The sequence below is a fragment of the Mastigoproctus giganteus genome, chromosome 3, assembly GCF_048544385.1.
Source record: "Mastigoproctus giganteus isolate SK-2022 chromosome 3, ASM4854438v1, whole genome shotgun sequence".
Lineage (NCBI taxonomy): Eukaryota > Metazoa > Arthropoda > Arachnida > Uropygi > Thelyphonidae > Mastigoproctus > Mastigoproctus giganteus.
In genome coordinates, this window is record NC_143577.1 from 20789174 (window position 1) to 20812098 (window position 22925).

A 22925-nucleotide genomic window follows, 5' to 3' on the forward strand; every position below is an offset into this window, starting at 1 on the left:
ATTTGTCATGAAGGCCATTATAGTAATAGTGGCATTAATCTGACTTGTGATGGCTACAGATTATTCACAGAGTAGATTGTATAATATGTTGTTAATATGCTCACTACTGCTGGTACAGAAAGTTTATAAATTTCATTTAGACTGTCCACAATGCAGTTTCACTAGTGCACATCTCTAAGCAAGGCAATGAAACTGTCAAACTGAGAAATGCTGCCAGCATTGGGGGAGGAATATTATAGCAAGTCTGTATACAGCATTTAGTTAAGTGTTAAAAAAAAAAAAAAAAAAAAGTGAGGGAATTACAGTTATATATAATTTGAATATATATTCCATGGAATTTTCCATAAACATGAATAAACTTCAATAAAATTGCTGTGTGACGCTTGACATTAGTTTCATAACTGCTTTAGCAATAGGACTGAGAAATGATGGCAATTTTCCCATTCTGATACATACCACTTTCACTAAGCAGTGAGAAATGGCAGTCATTTAAGTAACTACATAAGGTTTCAATGAAGTTCATTCGAGTATGCAAGTTTTGCTCCTAGAATACTGGTTAAAATTTTCTTATGCATTATACTGATTGTGTTTTAATTTTTTACAAGAAAGTAAATTTCTTGTTGTGGCAGGACTGTATTCAGAAATTTAAGAAAGGAAGGGTGTTGACATGTTAAAGGTGGGTGAGTTGTCACCTATTACATTAAAAGAATTCTACATAAGCATAAATGATTAATATACAACAGGCTCTCGTTATAACGCGGTTCGCTCTACGCTGATTTGCTATAACACTGTTCTTATATTGTAACCCATATCTCACTCTTAACGCTGTCACAACTCATTATAATGATCTTTTACCAGTGTACAGATTAAATTTTTGGCATGTTCAACGAAAAATGTTTCATCCAATGTAGTCAATAATTTGAAAATGAGTAGCAAAACAGCATTAAAAAGTTTTCCAAGCCGACTTGCAAAATTTTTCCATGCTCAGTGAAATTTTCTTCCATGATAATTTAATTGCAGTATGGTGGCTTGTTACGTAGTTCCAAGATCAACATTTTAAAAAATGATCAAGTATATTGCTTGTAATATTTGCATTACATTCATTTATCCAAAGTCTAGTCATCACCAGTACAGTGTTAGGTAACGGACAGTTTACTCGAACATTGTATAATAATTAATGCAACACAGTTACAATTTCGAAGATTAATAATGGTGGAAAAGAATTAAAAAGCAACAACGTCTGTACGCGGTACAAAGCCTACTAAGGTAAGAAAAAGACTGAATTTGAAAATTAAATTATATGTTTTAAAGCAAATTGATTCAGTTCAACGACAGATGTGTGCAATCATTTAGGATTGGCAGGTAAAGCTGTAAGAACAATTATAAAAAATAAAGAATTAATTTTAGCAGCGGGAAAGACAGCTGTTCCACTGCAAACAACTAAATTGGTTATGGCTAGGCCAGCTATTATAATTGAAATGGAGAGACTTCTAAATAATTTTATTGAAGATAATATCCAGCGCACAAGAAAAAAAACATGCCAGGCTTCAAAGCGGCAAAGGATCGGTTGACTTTATTGTTGAGTGATAAGGCTGAGGGGGAATCTAAAGTAAAACCCCTTTTAGTTTACTAGGAAGAGGGCCAAAGTACAACCCAAAATCGACCAAAGATATGAAAACTTAACAGCCCAGGGTCATCAGATTAATAAATTCATGATTTTAATTGGCATTTTAAGTTTAACTTTGATAGGTAATATAGTTACTTACCACATAATTATATACGTATGTAATGGAGAATATTTTATATGTACAGATTTTTAATATTAAATATTTTGACTGACTTTTTTTTTTTTTAATGAAAACCCCAAACACGAGAGGTATTAGAACCTATAGTACAAAGGGTACTAGGAAAGTTTTGCAATATGACGCAACAATGAATCACAGGAAGCTGCTTGTTGCTGCATGTTGAGACATGTTCATATGTGCATAGTAGCCGCCGCGCCAAGTCGATGGGCTCAGTTATTCATTAGTAGTGAGAGTGTAAAGTGCTTGCGATGGCATCGTGGTCACGAAATGAGATAAGGACAGTTTTGCGGTATAATTTCATGCGTGGTTTAACCATAGATCAGTGCTTAGAAGAAATGACTCTTGCACTAGATGATGATTGTCCACATCGTACAACGATATTCAGGTGGTATAGAGAATTCCAAAGGGGAAATTTCACTCTGGAAGATTCTGAGACGCCGGGAAGGCCACGAACGTCAGTTACGGAGGAAAACGTTACTGCTGTGAGGAAAATGCTTGACGAAAACAGGAGAGTGACCTACCAACAGATAGAGGATACTTTGGGCCTAAATGCACCAGCAATTCGTTCGATTCTGCAAGATCATTTGCACGTGAAGAAACTTTGTTCTCTCTGGGTGCCGCATCAACTGACTGAAGAGCAGATGACACGACGTGTGACTTGGTGCCGGTAGATGTTAAAAAAGTTTGATAAGGGACAATCTCGGTATGTGAACAACATCGTGACAGGTGACGAGACTTGGCTGTACTATTACGATCTGCCGACCAAGGCTCAAAACAAAGTTTGGGTCTTTGATGATGACGACACACCCGTAATTGTCAGAAAATCCCGATCTGTAAAGAAGAAAATGATAGCTGTATTTTTCAAATCGAGTGGAATTGTGGAACGTGTCGTTTTGGACACGCAGAAGACAGTCACAGCTAAGTGGTATACTGAACAATGCCTGCCTAAAGTCATTGGATCTATGAAGAACCTGCGGCCAAAGTCAAGAATGGACACCTGGTACCTCCATCACGATAATCCTACAGCTCACCGCGCCAAAGCCTGCACCGAATATTTGACCACGACAGGACTGAAACTTCTCGAGCACCCTCCCTACAGTCCAGACCTTGCTCCCTGCGACTTTGCACTGTTCCCGCATGTGAAAATGAAGCTAAAAGGGAGGCGGTTTTCCAGTGATGAGGACCTTCTACGGGCTTGGGACAACGAGTGTGCTTTACTCCCTAGTGAAACTTGGCAGAACTGGTTTAAAGATTGGTTTCGGAGGATGGAGAGGTGTATTGAATGTAGAGGAAATTACTTTGAAAAAATTAAATAAACAAAGCTGTATTGCAAAACTTTCCTAGTACCCTTTGTACTTAGTACCGTGGAGGTTGAGAAGATGAAAGAAGATATTTGTTGACATTAGACTTCAACTTCTGTAGACTGAAATTTTCAGGAAATATGTATGTAGAAAGGTTGTTCTAGAAAACGGCAGTTGAATGAATAAACAAGGAAGATGAAAAGTTGGTTCTGTGAGTTTTAAGTTGGACAGTAAATGGATGTTGGCATCATGTTCAGACTAGGGATTGTCTTTTTCCCGAATTTCGGTAACCCCGGGATCCGGGAATAAAAATGTTCTTTTCCCGGGATCACTGTAGGTGGAATTAAAACTGAAAATTTCACAGCATTTTATTTATTCACATTATATATATATATATATATATATATATATACAGTCGATTCCGGTTATTTGGGACACATCGGGACTGTGCATTTTGGCCCGATTAAGCGGCTGCCCCAATTATCCGAAGTTTCACGTAAATAGTTAAAAATACAATTTACCCCCCCCCCCCTTTACAATTAGTTCACTGTACAATCAAATCACGTTACGACGAACTCAAAATAGTAAAGTACCGTTCACTATACGATGTGCAGTAAGCGCCGGTCATTATGATCACGTTTGTGAATTGAATTTTAATTCTATTAAACAGCGATTCTAATTAGCGAAAATAGGAGGAATATTATCCATAGGATATAAAAGTAAAGATATATTAAGCACAAATTTACCCTTTATTACCTTACCAATTAAAAAAATAAATGATACGTGAAAATCGGAAGAATATACGTGATAATCGGAATAATTAATACGTACTGTAATATGTACATACTAACTAAACTAGTTGACATTTCTGTTCACTGACATTTGTTGGTGGGGACTGAAATTTAAAACAGTAAAAAGATAAGCAATCAATAACAAAGAACAGGGCACACACAAATTGCAAGTAACACAACACGCGCAAGTGAGAACGGAGTAACAAATTAGGAAGCTTTAAAAATAGGAATGAAGAGAAGATTCTGAAAATTATTTTTTTATATGATTGAAGATTCCATGGAAGTGTAAACACATTTTACCATAATAACCCACAGAATTCCAGCTGCCGGTATTATCGCAAATTCAACAAGATCGAGTTTACTGTCCGTTTATGATAGACTGCACTAACAGAAAAGCCCAATAAACAGGTGACTGCTAATTGTTTTTATTGTTTTATGATTGTGACCTCCAAAAATCCGACCGAACTACGTGGTACAGTCGGAGACAATCGTAGGGTAATCTCCAGTGCTGATGTCTCCTGCCCCGATTAAACGGCATTTTGTCCCAATTAAGCGAAGTAAACCCTGGCTATTTTGTCGATTGGTTTTTGTTTTTTAAGATTTGCCCCAAATAAACGGCTGCCCCGATTAACCGGTGGCCCAAATAACCGGAATCCACTGTATATATATAAACTACAAATTGAAACAAATTCAAAACTTACTTTTCAGAAACTTAACATGTTCTTTTTAAACCTTGACAGACTAGTGACTACATTGTTAAACAAAAATTTATTTCACTTTAGTTTATTTTGAAACTGATTTGGCAATTGACATGTAATATGAACGTAAGAAACACAGGAAATTTACACTTTTATCGCTGAGTCTAGTTCTAAGTTTGGTTATAAATAGTCCTGCAGCTGAAAAGGACCTTTAAGCTTCTACACATGGTGGTATGGATTCGAGAGCGTCCATTAATTTTAACTAGTTGTTTTTTCACTAGTTGCCGCAAAGATTTCGAACTCCTTGGATATATTCTTTGCAAGTGATTGACCTTCAGCTTCATGTTGAGGGTCTTCAGAAACACATTCAGTGTGTTTTTTGATTTGACGCCCAATTTCTCACTAAGCGTCTGCTGTTTTTAGCTCTCACTGTCACGAATCAGATTGCGATGATTCAGAAGAGAAAAACCCAAGACGAGTTATTATTCGTTTTGCTGTAACCAACAAGGCTGACTTGCTTGGAACTGGTTGCAACTCGGTTTCTACTATTTTTCTATTTCTTTTATATACTTCAATAATCCAATCAAAGCTTTTTGCCTTCTCTCGTTTATCCTTAAAATTAGTGCTTCCTGAACTTTTCTCGAAAAGATGGAATTTTGCTCAGAAAGTTCTTGTATGATGAAAGAGAAAACTCCTTCTGCAGTAAGAAGTGTCGCATCACGACTACAAAGGTTTTGCGATCCGATTTCGACGGGTTTCAACGCACGCACAAGGTCATTAAGAGCTGTATACTCTGCTTCACATATTGGATTTTTCATGTTATAGTCAATCATTGTTTTTTCAATTTGTGATTTTAACTGTAAGAATCGTTCTAACGTGGCTTCAAACTGTTCCATCTAGTTTTAGAATCGAGTACTAGGCTTAAATTTTCTTGCTTGAATGAAGATTTAACATAATTCTGAAGAGTATAATTTTTCATGGGAGACTTTCGAACCATTCTCACAATCATTCTAACTTTATTAATGACATTAGCTATGTTTAATGCACCGGAGAATAGGTCATCTCTGAAATCACATTTTTGTTCCTTATCAGGATTGTTTTCGAAGCTTAGATTTGAATCATAATTTTCTGTTTCATTATCTTCTAAATCTTCCTCGCTGTCTTCAGTTGTTTCTACCTCAATTACACTTTCCGAATCATTCCGTCTCTTGTATAGAACGTTGCATATTGCAAGGTGTATACCATGGGCATAGCAAAGCTGATGTTCACAATCTATCAACTGTCCGAATTTCACCATAACACTCGCACGATCCGTCACGCATGCAACTATATGATGCTCTATTGATAATTTAAACTCCAATAACTTCTGTTTTATTTCTTTAACCATTTCTTCGGCGTTTATTCTACCATTAATAGCAATCATTCCTAGATTCCAAAATTTGTCTTTATCTTGATGAACATTGATATTTAAATAACGTTTGTTTTTAAGTGACGAATATTCGTCTAGAGAAAGGCTGAAACGCTTACCATTTTTTAATGATTGTTCAGTTTCTTTTATTATATTTTCTTTTATAATATTATACTGTTTATACACTAATTGCATAACATGATTGGGATTTTTAGGAAGAAGCAAACCTTTTTCACTGAATGCTTGCTGAATAAATTCCCTTTTACATATGGCACTGATACGAAATCCATCTACAGCTACAAATTTTGCAATGATTTCTTCTTTTGTGTCTTTCTTTAAAAAACTAAACAATGCTGGCTGAGAATGAACACTTTTTAAACATTTTGAAGTAATGTAAAAATGGGATACCTGCTAGTATCCCATTTTTCTTCCAACTCATGTATTAATGATCTTGGTAAAACACCTCCCACCATTTACAACATGCTCCATTCAATGCCTCCTGTGTTCTTCCATCAAAAGGATGTCAGGAGGAGTTTGACGAATCTTGATGCTAAGAAATCTCCACGTCCTGATGGAATTTCCCCACATGTTCTCAGAACCAGTGTTCCTGAACTTACTCCTGTTCTTTGCCGCCTTTTTTCACTTTCTTATTCTAAAAGCATATTTCCTTCTGCTTGAAAATTTGCTCATATCCAGCCAGTTCCTAAAAAGAGTGACAAATCCCTCAAATGCAATTATTGTCCCATTGCAATTACTTCTACTCTTTCTAAAGTAATGGAGGAATCAATTAACCGCCAACTCTTAAACTACCTAGAAACCTTCCGTCTCATCAACGGTCGCCAGTATGGATTCCATCGGTGTCGATCCACTGGTGATATTCTGGCTTATGTTACCCATTTTTGGACAAATTCAATGGAAAAGTTCGGTGAAACAAAAGCATTTGCTCTTGACATCTCAAAGGCTTTTGATCGTGTTTGGCATAACGGTCTTCTAAACAAGCTTTCATCTTATGGTTTGCCAACTGTTTTTTGTAATTGGTTTTATCCAGTTTTCTCTCTGATTGCTCACTGAGGGTGATGGTACATGGCTCTCTGTCTTCTAACTTCTCCACTAATTCTGGTGTCCCCCAAGCTTCAGTTCTTGCCCCCACTCTTTTCCTCTTGTATATTAATGACCTTCCATTGACTGGAAATCCTATCCACAGTTTTGCTGATGATAGCACATTCATTCCACCTTCCATTTTGAGAAACCTTGCCTTGCCCTGCTCAATCAGCTTCAACTTCTCAAATATCCGCTACCAATTCCTTAAATGCTGATCTCCAGGTAATTCTCCAGTTTTTTTTTTTTTTTTTTTTGTTAGTTGTTGGCGCATCAGCTTCTGTGGCCATAATGCACCTCCCAAAGTTTTTGCATTTTTACTCTGATCCAAGCCTGAGGCAGGATTCGAACCAGTGACTTTTGGGTTGCCAGGCAGGCACTTTACCTACCTGGCTAGCCCAATCAGCTAATTCTCCAGTGGGGCAAAGATAACTTAGTTGATTTCAATACTTCTAAAACTCAGTCTTGTCTTACATCTCGCAAAAAGGATTCTTCTGCTCCTATGCTTATCTTTGGTGACACTCCAATTTCTAGGCAAGATGATATATCTCTTTTGGGGATTACACTGACTTCTAATCTCTCTCTTGGCGCAAGCACATTACAAATATTACTTCCTCTGCATCTAAAAAACTTGGTTTTCTCTTTCGCTCTTGCATTTACTTTTCTTCCAAACAGCTGTTCACTCTGTACAAATCGCAAATCTGCCCTACCATGGAATATTGTTCCCACATCTGGGGTAGTGCCCCCAAAACCTCTCTCAGGTTTCTAGATGCTATTCAGAAGAGGGCAGTTAGGCTAATTGATGACTCATCTCTAACAAAATCTCTCCGCTCGCTATCTCATAGACGTACTGTTTGAATTGGAAACAAGCCAATTACGATATGCAACGTTCTTCTCTTGAACAGTCTTAGCACATTTATTGGAAAACCAAGGTTTCGATAAAGGACGAGATTTTAAAGTGGTGTGTGGAATAAAGGATTCCATTCCTACAAGAGTAATTTCACTGATATGATCTAAGCAAACGTTGACATCAGAAGTTGTGAAACAGAAATCGACCAAGGAAAAGAAGAAATCTCGCAGGCCATCCCATTTTACATTCTTGTAATGCCAAACAACAACACGAGGTTGGGAATAGCCATGAGATAAAGGCTCAATTAGCATTAGTAGAGGCATTTGATGCAAGAAAGCAAGCTTATGCAACATCAGCCAAAAAAAAAAAAACCACTTCCACTTCACCCCTCTGTTCGTTCGAAATACCTGTCCAGCTGAGCCTTAAACTTATTTAGGCTATCAACTTCCACGACAAGGGATTGAAGTCGGTTCCACCAACCAACCGCCCGCTGGCTAAAGGCAAATTTCCGCACGTCTATCCTACAATTGGAGAAGACACAATCACCAAGTTGTGATCTGAGGTGTCTAAAGGACCACTCAATTCGAATGTGTACTTAGAACGGTTGTTTGTGATAAAAAGATCAAGTGTGTTGGCTGGATGGTTAGGATTGTCCAGTATTCTTGTAGGTAAATGAACAATTGGTGCAAGGTCATTAGAAATTGCAAAAGCCTCAGGATCTCGACCAGCTGGGTCGGTGTGACTAGAAAACCGAAGGCAGCTGGAGTTGTTAACATTAAAATAACCAAGGAAAATTACCTCACTATTAGGAAAGTTGGACTGGAGAAAGTCAAGTTGCAAAGAGAGGAAGTCAAAGAGCTCCAAGTGATTAGTGGAGTTGGGAGAATGGTGGAGGCAACAGATGAATTTGACAAAATGAGATACAGATTTTAAGCTAGAGAAGATTGAAAAGAGGAGATTCCAAATTATCAAGTCTCTGACAGGGAATATTGAAACGGACATATGCACAAGTACTACCTTTGAGGTGAAAGGAATCATACAGCGAATAATTTGGGCAACTGAGATGAGCAGTAGCTGAATCAATTGATAACTGAGATTCTGTCAGAAAAAGTACATGGGGTTTGGCAGACTGCAAGTGGAAATGGACATCGTTAAGATTAGAACTGAGACCAAGTATATTTGTGAAATGAACTAGGAAGTGTTTGGGAGGTTTAGATCTTTTCGTAGATAAGCTTACTCTATTAGTTTGACAATTCATGGTGTATCCAATAGTAATAAAAAGTGTGGGGTACATGCTGTACAAAGTAATGAAATTTTTGGATATGCCATACACATCGTAAGAATATACTCAGATCCTCGACATAACGTGGCCTCAACAACGTCCCCCACATGCACACTACTCGGACTCCATCCAGTCACTATCTAGCAGAGTAGAGGTAGCAAGATTATACACTAACTGATCTTGAAGCCTCCTAGAGTTACCAATAAGTTCGGTCTGGTGTACTAACTAGCGGCCGGCCTGCAAACACTGTTTTAGAGCTGTACCCTCGAAATGTAAGGAAGAGGATCTTGCCATGACGACCATCATAATCTCAAAAGTCACCAGTCATACTGCATGATGGAAGAGATGGGGAAGGGTTGACCGGAACTTAGCTCTGCAGACTAAACACGGGTTCCACCACTTCAAGCCTCCAATAAGCAAAATGGTGGTATTGCACCGGTTGAGAGTCATCTACCACCAAGTATTGCCTCGGAACACAGAGGGGCAACATTCCTCCATGTGGTGTGGGCACCACACCTTGACCCCTGCTTACATTGGTTCACACCTGGTGATCACCCACAGTGTGCTTATGCATGAGGATTATACCCAGGATTACACTAACAGTCCCACCATCTTGAAGGTGCAAGCAGAAGATTTGGCTATCACAGACTGTCCGGATTTTGCCAAAACTGGGTCCACTTGACTTGAGTGTCAAGTGGACCCAATTTTGGGTGTCAATAACTTATTTTCAGATGGATACCACCACCCAGACGGCACCGTTTCAGGGCTATTTGGCCCTTCTTCAGTGGGTGGGTGGGTGGGTAGGTAGGTACCCGAGTGATGCAATGATGGCAAAACAGTTATGAAGTATAACTCCACAATATGAGAGATGCCTGATGGTGTATGATGTATTTAGACTATAAAGCGTTTAGGGCGTAAGCGTCAAGCTATGGAAAGCATCAATGGTGCCATCTGGGTGGTGGTATCCATCTGAGAATAAGTAACATTAGTCTTCTCCTCAGGTGAAGCGTTACTTATTCGAAGTAGTGCAATATCATGGCAACTCGTGAAGGTATTCACAATATGAGATATAACTTAAAACGATGCCGCTTTGCTAATATTCTGTTCATTCAGATTTGGCTATGTATTATTGATGCTTTCGCACTATACTTATACATAGTTGAAACAAAAATATGCTCAATGATAATAAAAACTCAGTGTGAGCAACCAGTCACAGTGAATTTGATTTTTCTGAATTATTGAAGCTGGCTACCACTGATGTGATCTCTTCAAAGGGAACACCTCTGCATGGTGGACACTTTCTTCTGATTCACTGATGTTTGCATTAGAAGGTTTCACAGTAGGTTAAAAGAGAGAAAACAGAATTCCAATATAGCGATCCCCCCCCCCTTATGTATGCTCACAGATTTATTAAAAAAAATTTTTTTTATAAATTAAACGACATTCTTGCATGTAGATGTTATTAAAATCATAAATGTATGTAAACTTGAAATTAAATATCTGTTTTCTGTCCCTTCTGATTAAAATGTTGCTCTAGTGGCCCACTAATGAGGGAAATTATTACTTGTTATACTACTGAACAGCAGCTAACATGTATGAGTTCACCTTAGTGAAGTCTTTGCCATAAGCTAGTTTTGTGGATTGATTTTTTTTTTTTTTTTCCCCATGGAATTTTTAATAACTTGTAAAAATGAAAATTTTGTACTTAAATGGCTTTAAATATTTTATTATTTTAACCCGGTTTCCCAAAATCAGATTAAAATTATTAGCAAAAATCAAATCAGAAATTTTCAAAAAAAAAAAAAAAAAAACTCCCGATGGTTATCAATTTTTAATGTAGGAATATCCTCTATATTTATTTATTTATTTTTTTTTTTATCATTCAATTCAATTTTATCAACTTCTAAATCGGAATTCTAGAGAAATTCAAATTATAAAACTGTACATGCAAAATTGGACAAGGATGGCCAACATACATAATCCCTTCCTTTGATTTTTCAAAGCTATTTTCATACTACCATCATACCGGAAGACTTCAAACCAATTTGTTCATTAATAGTCACATTATTTGAATCATACATGAAATGACCTTGAAAAATGTAAATTTATGTGCATACTCCAGAAAGGGTTATTCTTGCCTTACACAACTGCAGAGCATTTCTGTAAGTTGTATTGCATAAACAAAACTGCATTGCAACAGTCAAGCAGCTTGGCTTTTTGCCATACAACTCATTTTCAATTAAAGTGCATGCTCATTCTGAGAGGTCCTTTCCACCTGCCACTGGCAACTGTTTCATAGGCAACTTTGTTCAACCTATTTTTTTTGAAGGGCATGGACCTATTTGAAAATTGTTATCCCAAATCTAAAATTTTGAAATATCTTTTTTTTTATGCAAGATGGTGGTACATCACAACATGCTATTAAATCTGCTAAGAAGTTTCTGACAGGTGCTCTTACAGAAGGCAAAAGTGATCAGAGTGATAAACCAAAAATTTTCACTACTGTAATCATCTAGCTTTCTTTAATACCACACACAATTTTTGACACTGGCATAATTTTGACATAATTATTGGACATTATTCAGTGCCACCCTGTATACTTATATAATTATATGCTATATAATATCAGTGTAGATACATCACAGATAACTCTTAAGAATCTACGATGGTAGTGTGATAGGCATCATTTGCTCTATCTCATATCTCATAGTTTCTTAAGAGTTATCTACACCGATATTATATAGATATTAAACTCTTAACTCTTAAAGTATTATGCCTTGTTGCAACAATATCTCTATCTAGGAATTAAGTGGTCATGTTCACTGATGTCTCATGGAATTAAGAACATCCATTTATTTATGAGATTTCCAACATCCCAAAACGCCTTAGTATCATTTCTGATGTCATATTTTGGCATCGTGAACTTGTTGGCTGTACTGGTGATCATAACAAATAGAGAATATGCCCCCTGGTGGTAATAAGTTGAACAAATTTTATTACACTTTTCCTGGCTAATCCTCTTTATCATTTGCTGTAATGCACACATTCTGATTATTCAGTGCAACCCTGTACATATTTATATAATTATATGCTTACAAAATACTGTTGCAACAATGTCTTTATCTAGGAATTAAGTAGTCATGTGCTCAAGCCACATGACTACTTGCAATAGTTATTGCAACAGTCTGCTCAATTTCCAAATGATGTTAATCTATTTAGTAGGAGAATAAAAAGAATAAAATAATTTTTCATTATGCTATTTATATTAAAATTTTATCATTAAAAGAAAGAATGCATTATGCTAAACCATAATCCAAGGCAGTTGAGTAGCATTTTCTTTAAGTGGCATGAAAGATATTACTGCTGTCAAATGCACATACAAGGTTTGTGATTTTTTTGAGTACAGGTCACATATAATCTTAAAGAAATATTCATGTACTCAAAAATGTTTCAAGATATTGTTAATTACAAGAATAGGTCATAATAATATTAAATATTACCTGAAGAGAAGTAATTGTTCTATCAATATCAATGGGCGTTGTTTCACAATTTTCAAGAATATACAAATAATCTGTCGGCAGACCTGCACCATCTACATCATTCACGCACTGAATGGGACACCGTTCTTTTCCTCTTGATATATCACTATAAATAAAAGTTTAAAACAAAAAATAAGAAATGCCGTGTTACCCAAATTCAAATAAGAATAACTGATGTTACATTTATTATTGTTATTATATATTTAATAAGTGTACAATTCCAAAATAAACATCAGACCTAAAAACAACCAAATTTGATAAAACCATGATACTTAACATGTTAATTGACATAATATTAATAAAAAAACATGTAGATTCCTAGAGTCTCCAATTTTGTTTTCAAATATATAATTATACCATGACCTATTTAAAAAAAAAAAATTATATTCGGGTTTGCCTAGATTGATTTCATATTCAAAAATATGCTATCTGTGACACTACAGTACAGTCATGCTACTTAAACAAAATGTTTTGTGATATAAAATGTTGTCACATGTTATCTAATGCTTATAAAAAAAATAATAATAATAAATAAATAAAACACAAATGCTGTGTCTTATGGTGATTAACATGTTAAAAGGAAAGCGAAAAAAGGTACAGAACAAGAATTTGATCATTGCTCTTTTGTAGCAGAGCAATTTTAAAGGTGCTAGCAGCAGTCAGACTAATGGATTGTAAGAGAAATGTTAACCAACAAAAAGATCACTAAATTACTGGCATTCAATGGCAATGTCACTTCAATGAGAAAAGCTTTTGAAAGGTTTAAGGTGGTCAGTTTCAAATGGATCATAGGAACAAAATGAAGCTGGTGATTGGGCTATGAGCCACTTGCAATAAGTTAATCTATCTTGAACAGCCTTAGAAGCACATTTAAAGGTTACAGAGTATTTTACTCGTATGGATTTTTTGAATGAGACAAAGGCAAAGGCAACTCAAGAAGTCAACATTAATGTTAGTTATTTCTAGGTACCTAAGATAACAACTTGGTGATGGATGTTTCTCTTGTGTACTTTCTCCCTCCTCTCATAGCCAATATCAGCCTTGTATCATTTGGCATTACAAGAATGAGAATTGGGGTGAACTGCATGATTTCTACTCTTTTCCTTGGTGTATCACTGTTTTAAATAATGACAATAATATTTTCTCAGATTGTGTAAGTTAAATTATTCTTTAACTCACGATTTCCAATTTCATCATTATTGGTCGTCAGATGTACAAATCTCTTTATTTCTAGATATCAAAGAGACTTGTATTTATTCCTCATTTCATCCTAAACTCTGATCGTTTAAATGTGCCGCTAAGGCTGTTCAAGATAGATAACATATTGCAAGTGGCTCGTAGCCCAATCACCAGCTTCATTTTTTTCCTATGCTAAGTTGTTTGTTTGTTTGTTGTTTGGTTTTTACGAGCATTAGCAACTAAGGCCATATTGCTCCGGAGATATGCGGTGGTCATTCGCTGACCTTTCCGCATCCTCCGTATTTGGTGGTGACGGGCTCGAACCCCGGTCTAATCAAGAAGCGTGTGCTACGCACTGCTGCTCCTTCCCACCCGGCTACGGAGGCGCCCTTATGCTAAGTCTTGAAACAGTTGTTAAAAGATTATTAATAAGTCCAATTTCCATTTTTAATGAGCTAAGAACAGGAAACTTACTTCTTGCCTAAATGGTAGTCGAGCCTTCTGGTCTCTGGCCAAAGCTATTGGCCAAAATGTCTATCTGTTCATGCTTGCACCCTGATGGATCTAATGCACCATCTAAAGATAAAGCTTAATTTTTAGCATCTTACTTTTGCTCTAACTTCTGTATTTTCTACCTTACCAAAAATATTCCATTCAACATCCTTCATCATTTTCCAATAGAATAAAATCAGATCTTGAAAAATCTTGATGGCAAGAAGTTCTGAGATCCCACTGATGCTTTCCCACTTGTTCTCAAAACCTGTGCTCCAAAGCTCACTCCTGTTTTCTGTGTCACCCTTTTTACATTCTCTTATTCCATTGGTGTTTTTTTTCTTTCTGCATAGAAATTTGCTGCTCACATCTAGCCAATTCCTAAAAAAGGGCAACCAATTCCAAATATTGTCCAATAGCATCATCTCACTTTTATGCTAATTTCAAATCGTCTGCTTGATTAAATATCACCGATATAGATTATGTCAATCTCAGTCCACTAGGGGTATCTTGAACTGTATCATTCATCTTTTGAAAAAATAAATGAAAAGTTTGGAGAAATTCAAGCAATTGTGCTTGACATTTCCAAGATTTTTGATCTGTGTTTTAACATAAAATTCTTCTAAACAAGCTCCCATCGTATGGATTGCCAACCGTGTTTTGCAATTGGGTAGCCAGTTTTCTCTCTGACTGCTCACTGTCAGTGATCATAGATAGTTCTCTGTCTTCTAATTTCTCAAATAATGCTGATATTCTGCCAGGTCCAGTTCTTTCTCGCACTATTTTCCTCTGGTATATTAATAACCTCCTTCCACTGGCTGGAAATCCTATCCATACTTCTAATTCTTATGATAGCATGCTACATTCCACTTTCCAGAAATGAGAATCCCTGCACTGTACTGCACAAACACATTCAACTTTTCAACTATTCACCACCAATTCCTTAAATGCAATCTCTAGGTATGCCAATGGGGGAAAAAAGAAAACTTAGCTTCCTTAAATTCTTCTAAAACTTAGTCCTGTTTTATTTCTCATAAAGGATTGCCTTCAATAATACTCACATTTCTAGATAAGATCATATCATATATCCTTATTGGGGATTACTTGGACTTTCAATTTGCCTTGGCACATCATCGTCATCACCAGCCATTTTCAATCCACTGCAGGATGAAGGCCTCTGCAGCAACTTTCCAGTTCCTTCTGTTTTAAGCAATGACCATCCATTTACTGCCCATGAACTCTTGAATTTCATCTTTCCATCTCCACTGTTGTCTCCAGGTTTTCTTTTAGCTCCTCTTGGGTGCCACTCTATTATTTTCTTAGTCCATCTGTCATCATATCTTCGAGCTAAGTGTCCTGTCCAAGACCATTTTAGTTCTTTAGTTTTGATAAGAATGTCCTTTACTTGAGTTTGCTGCCCAATTCATGTGTTTCCCTTCTTATCCAACAGTTCGATTTCTAATATAATTCGTTCCATTCTTCGCTATGTAGTTTTCAGCTTCTCTTCCATTCTTTTGGTGAGTGCCCAAGTGTCACTTCCATAAGTCATGGTGAGGAGTATACATTGGTTCATTATTTTACATTTCAGACACTGGGATATTGCTCCTCGGTACGTGACTATGCTTCCTGAATGCCATCAATCTGAAATTTATTCTTCTCTTGACTTCCAGCCACATATCATTATTACAGCTAATGACTTGTCCAAGTTAAGTATATGAATCCACCTTTTCAATTTCTGCTCCTTCGATGTTTATATCCCATTCTGTGGCATACCTGTTCATCGTTACTTTTGTTTTACCTATATTCATCTTTAGTCCAAAATCCTTACTAACTCATTAAGTTTTTTCTCTTATTCTTTGGGATCATGGCTTATGATAACGTCACCTGCAAATCGTAAATGGTTTAGGTACTCTCCATTCACATTGACTCCTTTCTGTGACCAGTCCAATCTCCTGAAAGCTTCTTCAAGTGCAGCAGTAAACAACTTCGGAGATATTGTGTCTCCTTATCAAACTCCATTCTCAATTTTAAATTTGCTACTGTCTTTGTCTAGTCTAGAGGTAGCATTCTCATACATTTTCTTCAAAATCATAATGTTTATGTCTAGCCTTGTCTTTCCAGTGCCCGAAACATTGCCTTATGCTGTATAGAGTCAAATGCCTTTTCATAATCCACAAATGCCAGGCATAATGGAGAATTGGCATAAGCACATCACAAATATTGCTTTCTCTGCATAAAAAAAAAAAAAAAAAAAAAACTTTTTCATTCTCAGCTTCTTTTTTTTTCTAACCATTTTTCTAATCTGTTTTTTTCTAGGGATACCACCCCAACTATTTTTCTAAATAGTTGGGGTGGTATCCCTAAAACTTCTCTCAAGCTTGTAGACTATATTTAAAAGAGAAGTAGTCAGTCTCTTACAAAGTTTCTTTGTTAGTAATGAAATATGTTTCATACCAAAAGTGAATTAACTGAACCGGGCATCTTAGAAAGAAAACTTAGCTTCCTTTAATTCTTCTAAAATTTAGTCCTGGTTTAATCCTCATAAAGGATCACTTTCAACAATACTCACATTTATAGATAAGATAATATCATATATCCTTACTGGGGTTTACTTGGACTTTCAATCTGCCTTGGCATAAGCACATCACAAATATGAAAGTGAGTAAATGAACAAGGCCAACTTCTCTTGGATAACAAGAAATTAACAACAGATGCCTTCAAAGCATAACAAGGTAAGTACCTTATCATTCCTCTTTCATTCTTTTTCATGATTACTGCTTAAAATAAATTTTTGAAATGTTAACTTCACTATGTGTATAAGCATGAGGTTTCAGGCATATACAGTATTAGGTCTATCAAGAAATAAGGTTTACCAAAAGCTTTAGAAGTTAAAACTGAGGTAAGTAGCTTTAACATGCAGAAGATTACTTCTACAATATAATGTTATGGAATAGATATATAAGAGCTTACAAAATTACCTGGATAACATTCTCTCACTCTTATGACTTGAATGCGAATGACGCTTTCTTAATTCTTTGTGCATATTTAATGTTAGCCATGTTTGGGAATCTTTCTTGGGACAACACTGCAAATAATATTATTAAAGATAATTTTATCTGTAAATATTGAAATGACAATTCATTTATAATGTTCCTATCTTAATTGAAAGTCAGTTTTATTATCTGAGAGAAGTCAGGTAACAATATCAAGTTAACCTAGTGGGAATGTTAAGAGACAGAGTGGGCTAACCCTCAAATTTGAGATACTTTGGTTGGACTAAATTATAGTACATAGAAAACTCTACCTCCTGGCAGAACTGACCAAACTTATCAGCTATAGTTTTAAATCTACAGGCATTTTAAGTTTGACCAGCCAATGAATTTTTCAGCATGTCTCTAGATATCTAAAAGCTTGTTTCAGATGAGTCAGTCTATCCTTATGCCATTGCAAAATATCAATATGCTGCATTAAATAATGCCAATGATGTTAAAAAGGGATAATATTTTTTAAAATTTAAGAGTTTCGGTGAATTATGTTAAAAAGTGACACTAATGTATGGAGGATGTCTCTGATGTCCATAACACAAATAGCATACTTTATATACATAAAAAAAAAAAAGATTTTAAGCCTTCTCTGGCTTAAAATCTCTCTATCTCATTGCTTCAAATTCATCTGTTGTCTCTACCGTTCTCCCAATTCCACTAATCACTTGGAGCTCTTTAACTTCCTCTCTTTGCAACTTGACTTTCTCCAGTCCAACTTTCCTAACAGTGAGGTAATTTTCCTTGGTGATTTTAATGTTCACAACTCCAGCTGGCTTCCGTTTTCTAGTCACACCGACCAAAACATGCCAATATCAGGGCTATTAATAAAAGAAAAGGCTATGGAGTATGTATCTTTTCTGGGGCACAAAACATTCCAAGCCAGTTCTGGTTGGCTGGACAAATTTAAAGAGCATCGTGGCTTACTCGAAAAAGCTATTTCTGATGAAAGTGGAGTTGCAATCAAAGAAGACTACACCCGTTGGAAAGAAAGTTTTGAAAAAAATTATGGAGGACCACGAGTCCAAAGACATTCAACGTTCATGAAAAATGTATATTTTTTAAATGTTTGCCGAACAAGACACTGACTTTTAAAAGTGATAAAATGTTTAGGTGGTAAAAATAGTAACGAGAGAATTACATTCTTGGTTGCAAATATGGCTGGTAATGAAAAACTGAAGCTTTTGGTAATAGGCAATAGTAAATAACCCCAATGTTTAAAGGAATAGTCTTTAGCATTGGACTACAACTACAACAAAAAAACCTTGAATTAGAAGAGAAATTTTTGAGCAGTGGATTTTAAATTTCCATAGAAAGATGACAAAAGAAAACAGAAAAACTGTGTTGACTGTCGACAACTGCCCTACCCACCTTCACTTGGTAATTTCAAAACTTACAAATGTGAAGCTTGTTTTCTTCCTTCTGAATAATTCGTCTTAACTGCAGCCAATGGACAAAGGCATTATCAAGAATTTGAAAATGCACTACCGAAGGCGCATACTGAAAAAAATTATACTGAGAATAGAAACCAACCAACCTATAGATTCTATTATAAATTTGTGGATGTGATTATCGGAGTTGGCGAAAGTGTGGAGTCAAGATGTGACAGAAACAATGATTAAGAATTGTTTCACAAAAACCAGATTTTCCTAAAATGCAAATTAACAGAGATGAGAGAGATGAGCTGCTAGAAGACATTGAGCAATCTTGGGAAGAGTTCCAAGCGAGGTTTGATAAGTGGAGAAATTGTTCTTGATGAATTTTTAGGAGTTGATAATGATGTCATAGTAGCTGACTATCCGAGTTCTTTAAATACACTCCAACCTTTTGGAGTGTATTTAAAGAACTAGTAACAATATCGAAGATGAGTTGGATGAAATGAGGGCAATATTAAACCTTCCAAAAATTACAGGTGGTAGATGACTTTCATCAACCGGTGAAATACCACCACTTTGCTTATTGGAGGCTTGAAGTGGTGAAATCCATGTTTAGTCTCTAGGGCAAAGTTTCTGGCATTCCCCTCCCCCCATACTTCTTCAACCCATGCATGGTACTAAGTACTATAGGTTTTGATACCTTTTGTGTTTGGGGTTTTCATAAAAAAAAAAAAAAAAAAAAAAACACAAATGTTGGCAGCGTTTGAAACTTTGCATCGAGGCCTTCAGCGGGAAGAAAATGTAACAGAAAATATATCAGTGTTTAAAGTTTAAACAATTTTTTTTTTATGAACGGCATACAGAAGAATCTAATGTACAACAAAAAATAACCAAATATTTTACGACATAATTCTTAAGAGTGTACTAATAAATTGTGGGCATCATGTAAGTAGTCATTTCTTAATATGTATGTATTAATAAATTGTTTTAAAATGTTACAAGATTTACTCATTCCTACTTCTTTCCCATATTTCTGAATTTACAGCATTTTTCATTGTTGAACAGGTCACATTTCTTTATAATGAAATTTCTGTACAACAAATTTTTTCAAGGGAATGATCGATTTCGTTATACAGAGGTCTGACTGTATAATGCTATAACTAAAAACAGTGGCCATAAAATCAAATTAAGAGGGAAGAATTCATGGATGAACTGCAAAAAGTTTTCTCCATGGAATAGTTGATGTCAACAAGAGAAAATTCAATGGTCAGCTGAACTGGTACCTATAGACAAGTGAAGCATACAGTTATTTTAATTTTTTAATTTTTTTTTTCCCTTCTGGTGCAGCTAAAGTCTCAGGCATTAGCTGAAACCCTTCATTCAAACTTTTTCCTCATCTGAATCAATGCATCATGAACAGCCAAACTAACAGAACAAACTTATTAAAGAGAATTATACGCCCAAAAATTTTTTTTACATGGTTTCAGGTCTAATCTTAATGATATTCATTCATTTCCAACAACACTCTTTCAAGACACACATTATTTTTTTTCTAGCAGAAACTCAGTCGTTCCCAAGCCCTAATTTCTCCTAATTATTCATTATATGATTCTTTCCACTTTAAAGGGGGTAAAGCCTTCTCAATCTGAAAGAAATCTTCTCTTTTTGATCTCCTCTGACTTACAATATTTACACTTTCTGTAAATTCATATTGCTCTCTCAACAAACCACTCAGAACTTTGATTTACTTTCTTTGAAATTTTGTTTTATGCATTCTAGCTTTCCTAACACTGAAGTAATTTCCCTCGGTGATATTAACATTCATAACTCCAGCTGGTGGAGATACACATGCATTTACATAACTTGTACTCAGCTTCCCTAATCATAACTTGTTGTTTATTTTGTAGGTCTTAATTAGCTATTTTCTTAGTATTTAAGATCACATCCTGGTGATGTCTCTTCTCCAATGGAACCTTTTTTCCATGAACAATGTCATCCTCACATCATTTGGCATTGAAATTTAAAATAATGATCTCTGTGATTAGTATTTTTACTTTTCCTTGGTTGTAACCCCATTCTAAATGCACCCCTGTTCTAAACCAGTCCAAACGCATGCATCAGCCAGTCGTCTACTTAAAGTTCAATTTAAAAGTCAACAAACTAACTGTTTTTCTTCTTCAGCTATTCCTTCTATTATTGGAAGCAACTGACTATTTTGGAGAAAAAATGAGGGTGTTTTAGTATTTTTACTGTGGAGATTGCAAGTTTGAGCTCAAACATTGCCACCAAAAATACCTTACTATGAACTGTGGCACTGAAAATCTGGCTGCCCTTAAACTTCTTAATAATTAATTTAATATGTATGCAGTCACGATGAATTTGCAAACCTTTCTGGTCCCGGCTGTTTTGAGAATAACAATTCTGAATCAGAATTTCTTAGGTGGAAATTCTGATTCAGAATTGCTGTCAACATATATATATTTTAACTTGGTACTATAATTGTAAAATTTTTGTATGGTGATAAGTTTATAATTTGTACAATTCAAATCTTTAGTGTCAATTTCATGCCCATATTATTTTATTGTCATTTATATATCATTTAAGTAACATCAGGTAACATATTCACATGATGTTATTTATGACATTTAGCTGAATTGTTCATACTGTTTTCAGTAATTTACTTCTCAGTAAACTGAATTACAGAACAATAATTTATAAATTCTAGACATGAAGTTAGAAAAACTGAAAACATAGTCACATTATGTATATTTTACATTGTTTATTGCTATCCAGTTAACACTCACCATCATAGGAGTCTCGTTATCTTTATTTCTAGCTTTAGCATTTGCTCCTCTTGAAAGAAATAATCTATATACATATAGTAATACAAAAAACATAAATGAGGCAACTCAAACAAAATGTTATAAGACATTATCAGTATTACTATATATAAAATGCATGTTGTATTTAATAAATGCATAAGTTCAATATTACAGCCTTATTCATAACTGATAGCAGATTTTAAAAAAAATTTTTTTTTTTTTTTTTTATTAGTTGTTGGCGCATCGGCTTCTGTGGCCATAATGCACCTCCCAAAGTTTTTGCATTTTACTCTGATCCAAGCCGTGACCTTTGAGTTGTCAGGCAGGCACTTTACCCACCTGTCTAGCCTGGTCGGCAGATTTTTAAATAACTTTTGTAACTTATGTTAGCTTTCATGTGGTAATTTTTAAACACAACCTTCAGAAGCATATAATGTAGCTATGAAGAGACATTTTTCACTTTTTTTTCCTGCTCAAATACATAAAAAGGAATAATCTGTGGAAATACTGTTTTCAAAAATTGACTAAAATTTTTGAAAACATGTATTACTACAGCATCTTCATGCATTAAAATTGTATTGTAGGATAAGTTTAAAAGTACTTTGTCATATTATAATTTAATATTCTACTGAATATTTTGTGATAGTTTTGTAATTTCTATTTATTTTATCTAGCAGTAAATATTGTTTCCATTAGAAAAGGTAAACAGAGCATGAATCAGGATGGCATTGCCTTGGTGATTTTGACTGTAAGTCATTATCTTATTGCTTGCCCTCATTGTGGCATGCATATGGGGATTGTTCTATCTAATGCACTTCCATGGGCTAGAAGTTGGGAATGCAATGACCTTATGTCAAAATTTGGCATACTACTGGACAAGAATGAGCCTCGACACAGGGCAAATGAGGGAATGTAGTAGTAGTATATGTGTGCGGTTAACTATGGTTTAAGCCTATGTGACTGCTAAATTATGCTTAAAGATAATATTCTTGTCAAGATGACTAGTGAATTCATCTGACCTGTATGGCTACACCAGAGAATGAGCAGATTATTATTATTTTTTTTTAATAAATTGAATTGAAGAGTAAAGTACTACATCAAGTGATACTTTAATGATTCAGCCACAAGGACAGATCATCAGATACTGACTGTTCCAGTTCCAAATGAGTTAATTTAGTGGGGGAGAGCTCAATTCTTAGAGCTTGGGAATATTTCCTGTAACAAAGACACGCTGAACAGAAAC

At 35.4% G+C, this 22925-nt stretch overlaps 1 protein-coding gene across 1 annotated transcript in view; it reads right to left on the reverse strand.

Annotated features, from left to right (window-relative positions):
- The window catches only part of LOC150087781 (uncharacterized), a 251831-nt gene that overhangs the window by 44283 nt on the left and 184623 nt on the right, over positions 1-22925 (reverse strand). The window contains exons 17-19 of the mRNA XM_090369876.1: positions 21665-21728; positions 17422-17528; positions 12734-12878 (exon numbers count right to left, since the gene is read on the reverse strand). Coding sequence (XP_090226002.1) covers positions 12734-12878; positions 17422-17528; positions 21665-21728 — 316 coding nt within the window. The remainder of the gene's footprint in view (positions 1-12733; positions 12879-17421; positions 17529-21664; positions 21729-22925) is intronic.